This window comes from Phalangium opilio, unplaced genomic scaffold (assembly GCF_054372755.1).
Source record: "Phalangium opilio isolate 3A_F unplaced genomic scaffold, DU_Popi_V2 ptg000369l_1, whole genome shotgun sequence".
Classification (NCBI taxonomy): Eukaryota; Metazoa; Arthropoda; class Arachnida; order Opiliones; family Phalangiidae; genus Phalangium; species Phalangium opilio.
The window spans coordinates 927,046-934,579 of NW_028324232.1; the positions used below are offsets into that span (position 1 = coordinate 927,046).

The following is a 7,534-nucleotide window of genomic DNA, read 5'->3' on the forward strand; positions in this document are numbered from 1 at the left end:
TCCCCCCTTTTCAAAAAGTCTTAAAAACCTCTAAAAGTTGAAAAATACTCGACAATTCCCACGATAACGGCAATTATTTTAGAATCATCTCAATTCTCATACGAATATATACGATATAACTTATCACCCAAAGAGGTTACTGTACCTTCAAGTACAGTAACTGATAAACGTGACCCTGTCAAATGTCAATCGGGAGTTATTAATTAAATTTTCACGTGTTTTAAAGTGAAATATTCGTGGTTAAAATAGTTTCAATTCCAATTGGAATATTTACTCTTGTATTAAATTATTATCCGTAAATTTTTATCTAATAAAATTATAACGAAAGATACGGCTTTAGGTACTTGTCTCGCTTATGAATTAAAAAGAGTTACATCAAGCAGCCAGTACTTCTACACTACACGACGACTGTTTTTCTTTGACTCATGATTTTCTAGATAATTCGCCAATAAACTTCTGGGAAACTTACGCGGACTTTTTCTCTGGAACTTGAAGTACAGTGGCAGACGGGAGAGTCAAGGCTTAAAGGAGATACAGATGGAGTCGTAATCCCTATATCTATAACGGGCCATATACGCAACCCAAATCCTACCAGAAATTTAGGTCGGATCGTAAAGATCACCTCCTCTCTCTTAAAAATAGAAGCTAGTTCTCATACAAATAAAATGGCTGAAGGGTACAGTATAACGGGAGAGTTTCAGTGCCGTAGGTCGCCCATCATCATAATAATTACCGCTCCATCTTACCTACTTCCTCCCTGATAGAATAAACTAATAAGATTTGTACCTTAGCACACTAACGCCATCTATCCACCACGCGACGAAACTCTACGCACGTGTTTTCCAAAAAAGGCGGGAAAAAATCAATTAATTAAATAAGGCGCGAAAACAAAATAACGCGCGCGCTCTTTGATCCTTTCAAGTTGCGTTTTGAAAAAGGCGGGAAACTTATTTAACAATATACTAAATTGAACTAGCCAATATTTTCGCCTTAATTAAAAAAGTGGGGGCCTTAATGTGGCAAAAATAGAAGACTACGACTAGAGAAGACTCTGAAAACTCGTATAAGTCCAAAGTTGAACGTCTAAAAACTAGTTTGGTACAATTTTTTTTTTTTAAAATGGGCTGAGTGGGCTAAACAAGAAACGACTCGAAAACTTTTGGCTTCGAGACAAGATTTACTTCCCGCCTCTTCTTCACTATAATGTCTAACGAGGGGTGGTTCACTTCCCCCATATAAATACCCTTATCCCAAAATTATACTAATCCAATTAATTAAAGAATATTTTAACTACCTTAAATTAAAAACCTTCCCCACCCCTTGGCGAATTTTTAATTAAATTTAGTGAACTGCCCCTCGTTCCAGACTGCGATGTGAACAGCGTAGTCGTAAAAAAATAAAAACTTTTGCCAAGGCTTAAGGCGATAAATTTGGCGGGCGGAAAGACGTATGGTGACGTCATTGGGGAAGCTCAGGAATTCCAAGAATGTCCGGAGAAAAATACCGGACGAGTTTCATCCATTCATCCCACACCAAGAATTCAGCAGGCCAAAGGGGCCAACTAAGGCGGGATGCCGTTTATATGTATGGAATTTTGGGGTTGAAATGAACTAAATCGTAATGGCAGTTCTATAGTATCGATCGCGTTGAGTTGTACGGGAAAAATACAACTCTTGCCATTATTATTTTTGAGCCCAAAATTTTGGAGTTTTAAAATTTTTCGTAGCAAATTCCCATAGTTTCCAGTACAAAAAAAAAAAAAAATTCCCATGACCCAATCCCCATAGTCAAAGATGAGATCATATTTTCACTAAAATCTTAAAATTTTTATTTTTATTATTTCTAATAAATAGTTGCACGATAAATAAATTTCCCCCAAAATTTTTAATTATTTAATTAATTAATTAATGAAAATATTTTGCATAGATTTTAATTTTGGGGGAATTTTTTTTTTTTTTTGAGGTTAAAAGCTACAAGAACAAAAATAATTTCAGATCTTTAAAATAATATTAATATTTAATATTAACAATTGGCAGCTGTTGTTAAGGCACAAGTTATTTAAAATTTAATTGTTACCATGTTTTTAAATGCAAATAATTAATTAATAATATGGCACACTTTTTCTTGGTCCAAAACAATAAAGAATAATAAAACTTGTTATTAAATAATACCCTTATATTTTGTGAATAAATTGTAAAGGACCCTTAAAGTCGATTTCAGATCCAAATTAACCAAGTCTGAAAAATATATATATTGCACATTCTCAGAATTGTAGGCCAAATAAATTGGCTAAAATAGGCCTAATTGTAATCTATAAATTGGTTACATTAAATTTAAGCCTATAAATTTTTGAAAAAGGTCTATTATTTAAATGTAATTAACTGGATAAATTAAATTAAACTAAACTAAGAAATAGGCTATAAATAATCTAGATGTTTAAACTGAATTTTAGGCGAAATAAATTGGCAAAAATAGGCCAAATCTAATCTTTAAATTGATTATATTAAATTTAAGCCTACAAATTTAAAAAGGGACTAATATTTAAACGTAATTAACTGGCTAAATTAAATTAAACTAAGAAATATTGCAGAGAGAAATAATTGAGATATTTAAACTGAATTCTAGGCCAAATAAATTGGCAAAAATAGGCCAAATTGTAATCTTTAAATTGATTATATTAAATTTAAGCCTAGAAATTTTAAAATGGTCTAATATTTAAACTATCAAAATAAGAAATAGGTCAGAAATAATTGAGATATTTAAACTGAATTGTAGGCCAAATAAATTGGTAAAATAGGCCAAATTCTAATCCTTAACTTGATGATATTAAATTTAAGCCTACAAATTTTAAAGGACTAATATTTAAACTGGCAAAATTAAATTAAACTAAACTAAGAAATAGGCCAGAAATAATTGAGATATTTGGGCCAAAAATTCAAAGGAAATAGAGATGGGGGAAATTAGTCTAAATTTGAGTTAGAAAATAGGCCTACTGATATAATGGAGCGGAATTATTACCTTCAGGGCGGGCCTTGGGTTTCCCCAAACCAGCTTCCATCATGAGTTCAAAAGCCAGAGCCACATTGGCCACCTTTTGCTCAAAGGTCGTCGGGGTCAAGTGAAAAGAGTACAATGGCACAAAATAGCCCTCCAATAATCCCATCAGCAAACTCAAATAAACTCCATCGTGAAACTGGACCACGCCCCCACACACAAAATATACTTAATTAATTAATTAATAAGAATAAACCATAATGAATTTTGAAAAGCCAAAAAATAAAATAGACCATCAGGTCAAAGGTTAATTAAATTAGCCAAAGCAATTAGTGCCAAAAAGAAATTTCCAAATTCCCATTTCATAAAAAGAATTAATATAATTTAAAAATGTATTGCAATTAGTGAAAATATGATCACAAACAATGATTTCCCCATAAGGTCAAAGGTTAATTAAATTAGCCAAAGCAATTAGTGCCAAAAAATGAAATTTAAAATTCCCATTTCATAAAAAGAATTAATATAATTTAAAAATGTATTGCAATTAGTGAAAATATGATCACAAACAATGATTTCCCCATAAGGTCAAAGGGTTAATTAAATTAGCCAAAGCAATTAATGCCAAAAAACGAAATTTCCAAATTCCCATTTCATAAAAAGGTATTAATATAATTTAAAAATGTATTGCAATTAGTGAAAATATGATCACAAACAATGATTTCCCCATAAGGTCAAAGGTCAAAGGTCAAAGAAATAAACGTGATTGCATTCAGCAAAATATTTTAAGTTTAAGGTTAGAGCAAGGGATGATGGGAAATCTGAGAGAAATAGGCCCAACTAACTGTGGAAAGGCTTAGGTTGGGTGGGACTCCAAAAAATGGGGGAGGAATAGGCGGACTCAATTCTAATTGGCTAAGAAGGTCTACAGAGGAACCAATTAGAAATCAGTCCGTCTATTCCTCCCCCTTTTTTGGCGTCCCACCCAACCTAAGCCTTTCCACAGTTAGCACGCCTATTTCTCTCAGATTTCCCATCTCCCCCACCCATAGTTAGAGCCTCCACAGGGACTACAGGGTCAAAGGTGACAGAAAGCCACAAAAACAGTAAAATTGGCCCAGCTGGAGATAAAAAACAATAGAAATCGGGTTCCTACCTGAGTATCAAGATCATTTACTTCCAAATTGATTCTATTCAGATGTTTATTAACAAAGGAAACCAGAGACTGCTTGACCACTTGTAGTTTATCAGGGGCGTGGTCAAACAGAGTGTCAAAGGCGTCCCTTTCAACTCTCATCCCCAAATCACTGTTCAAATTAAATTCAAAGGGGTTTTCTCTTAATCCTGCGGCAATAAAGTTATAAAATGCTTTTTTAACTTACTCATAAGTGGCGGTCAATTCTTCCTTGACCTTCCTGGTTTGTAAACGTCCGTCTTTCTTCTGGACAATGACCACATTGACAGAAACATTCTCAGGAAGGCGAATGGGAGCCCTGAAGTGTCTAACCAGACTGACCAACAAGTGAATGATGGACACAACATTCTTGGAGTGAATATCTGACAACAAACAAACAAACAAACAAACAAACAAACAATAAATGACGTTAATATGATTTTTAAATTAATTTTCACACCGATTTTGAAATTAATAGACCAATTTTAGGCCTACTTTAAGACTGACAGACATTTTTGGGCCTACTTTAAGACTGACAGACAATTTTAGGCCTAATTTAAGACTGAGACAATTTTAGGCCTAATTTAAGACTGACAGACAATTTTAAGCCTACTTTAAGACCTACCAGACAATTTTAGGCCTACTTTAAAACTGACAGACAATTTTAAGCCTACTTTAAGACCTACCAGACAATTTTAGGCCTACTTTAAAACTGACAGACAATTTTAAGCCTACTTTAAAACTGACAGACAATTTTAGGCCTACTTTAAAACTGACAGACAATTTTAGGCCTACTTTAAAACTGACAGACAATTTTAGGCCTAATTTATAACTGACAGACAATTTTAAGCCTAATTTATAACTGACAGACAATTTTAGGTCTATTTTAAGACTGACAGACAATTTTAGGCCTCTTTTAAAACTGACAGACAATTTTAGGCCTACTTTAAGACCTACCAGACCATTTTAGGCCTACTTTAAGACCTACCAGACCATTTTAGGCATACCAGACAATTTTAGGCCTACAATTTCAGTTTTAGGTCTGTTTGCAAATATATTTGTTCTTGAAACATACTTTCAACACTCCATTTGTTTTGATTCCATCTTGGCAAGCCCAGGATTTTATTGACAGCGTCAAGAACAGTCTGCAATTTTTGTTTCTGCAATTCCTCAGATTGGGTGACTTCCACTACATCCAATTTGACTCCCGATAACTTTTCCAGCAATTTCTGCAAAATCTGTCCATCGTACAAGTCTTCCTCGATATCCTTGACAATAATTCTTTGAGTGGCCAATTCGTCATTGATCCAATCAATCAAAACAGTAACGAGTTCTTTCAAACGAGGGTCATCAAAAGATGAAGGTTCAATCATTGACCGTTCCTCGTATTCCTCCAGAATGTAATCATCAGGAGGCAAATCAGGATTGGTTGGGCTGCCAGGCGAATCAATGGCATTTTTACCTTCTTCTTGAAGCTCAGCGACTGAAATAAAACGTAGTTGTAATTAATTATCTTTAAAATTAATGACTAATTAAGCTTAAAGATTTAAAGGGGGGTGTGGCTTTTGCTTTTCACTTTTTGAACTAAAAAACTATATTTAATTTGTACTAAAACACAAACAAACACTTCTAAAACATCGCAATTAATCTAATGACCAAGAAATTAATTAAATATAAGAGCTTAATTACGAAATTATAAATTTTTAATTAGAATTGCGGGATGCTGGCGGAGTTTTTAACCATTTTCCAATAAAAACACTGACCAAGGCTTAGCACGCATTACTTGAATAACAGTCCTAAATTAAGTTATTTAGGCATCGCGATTGATCAAAATTAAGTTAATTACCTTCCTTAATCTTCTTTCTACGTCCTAGAGTCCCTAAATAGTCTAAAAAGGACTCATCTTTCTTTTTTTGAGGGGTTGAAGGTGCTGGTTTCGGAGATTTCGGTCTGGGCGACGCCATTACGAAATGAGATTAAAACCATCCAAACTAGGCAACGGGATTCTTTACCCCGCCGATGGGGGAAACACCTGTTTAAGTTTGGCGCGCCCGCTATTCATAATACCGTAAAAGGCAAAGACCCCGGAGTTACTCACGGTGACGTCATACTAGCTAATTCATAAACTTCGTAAATAATACCATCAATGGGAGTAAAAATACTACGCGCGAATTTTTAAATTTAGGGCCCTTGGTTTCTACTTGTTTTACTTTGAAATTGATTGGTTTTTGTTTTAAAACCGAGTTAATAATATTTAAAAGGGGACAATAATAAATAAAACTTAATTTTACTAAATTTTTAAGTAACATAAATTACTAATTACAGAAAATTACCTTGGTTAGAGGTGGCCATAGCGTCTTAATTACGCGAAACTAAAAACACTTGTAGCTTATCAGGAGCATTATTCATTTTAGAACTTTGAATGACAAATTTGAGATAAGATAAACCACTAATATCTCTAGTAGTTAAGATCCTTAGTTTACCTCAAACTTAATCCAATTGACCTCAATGAAAAATTTGGTTCAAACCAAGATACTCAAAGACTGTATCAGCAATTGACTGATACAAAGTAATCCCAGGCTAGGGTACCTGTATAAGTCACAAAGTACTCTAAACAGCACCGTACTCACCCCTTTTAGGTTTATTGACGTATCTCTTTGCCAAAGCCGGTGGTAAGGTGCCAGATTGACCCGGGTAACCTTTGTCATCGTAAGGTGATGTTTCGTAAATGGTATTCTCTCTCACTTCCTCCCGTTTCAAATGGTCAGCTTTAGGGGCGTATTCTTCGTAATAGGCCTGGTTCAAATAGCGTTGATCCTCTTCGGACGTGTCATCGATGGCTTCGTCAACTTCCGGTGGCGGTGGAGGGGGCAATTCATCTGAAAATAAGAAAACCAGAACCCTTTTTAAGAGACAATTTTCGATATATCCGATTTCAGGCGTCGAATGGTCAGTGGCGATCACAACTACTGGCCGTAAGTGTCTGACCTTGGTTGTCCAGTAGTTCTGGGGGCGGAGGTGGCAAGTTATCGTAATCTTCTTCGCCGGTAAGAGAGGACACTCTAGGGGGTGGAAGGGGAGCTTTACGAATGGCTTGGACAACGATGGGGACATTGCAAGGGCAACTGTCGGGCTCCTCGGGTGGATAAAAGGTATCTAGGATGGACTTGCGATACAAAGTGGTACTAGGGGCCCGTTCCAGAGCGTTCCCCGCTGATTCCCTTCGCCTAAAAATGGCCGACAATGTGGGGGGCATATCTCTGTCAACGTTCTCAGCCATAATGAAATCCTCGAGGACAATTACTTAATTTAGAAGAACACTTAAGCCGTGGTCCCGCCCTTAGAGAGCCTCACCGCGTTATGATGGAA

The 7,534-nt window shown here is 35.3% G+C and overlaps 2 protein-coding genes across 3 annotated transcripts; both read right to left on the minus strand.

The window, feature by feature from the left end:
* Positions 1 to 1,988: 1,988 nt before the first annotated feature.
* Positions 1,989 to 6,560, minus strand: LOC149597205 (beta-parvin-like). 2 transcript variants are annotated; one of them, XM_089861081.1, is made up of 6 exons: positions 6,499 to 6,560; positions 5,241 to 5,648; positions 4,374 to 4,548; positions 4,148 to 4,298; positions 3,019 to 3,193; positions 1,989 to 2,237 (listed from the first exon to the last, which is right to left on the minus strand). In XM_089861081.1, exons 1-6 carry the CDS (start codon positions 6,515 to 6,517, stop codon positions 2,161 to 2,163), a joined length of 1,005 nt encoding a protein of 334 aa, XP_089717207.1. In that variant the 5' UTR covers positions 6,518 to 6,560; the 3' UTR covers positions 1,989 to 2,160. The 2 variants fall into 2 exon arrangements, with proteins under 2 accessions (XP_089717207.1, XP_089717206.1); XM_089861080.1 differs by lacking the exon at positions 6,499 to 6,560 and adding an exon at positions 6,012 to 6,171.
* A 215-nt stretch (positions 6,561 to 6,775) lies between these two features.
* LOC149597206 (uncharacterized) lies at positions 6,776 to 7,509 on the minus strand. The gene is made up of 2 exons (XM_089861104.1): positions 7,154 to 7,509; positions 6,776 to 7,044 (listed from the first exon to the last, which is right to left on the minus strand). Exons 1-2 carry the CDS (start codon positions 7,443 to 7,445, stop codon positions 6,776 to 6,778), a joined length of 561 nt encoding a protein of 186 aa, XP_089717230.1. The 5' UTR covers positions 7,446 to 7,509.
* Between the last annotated feature and the right edge of the window lie 25 nt (positions 7,510 to 7,534).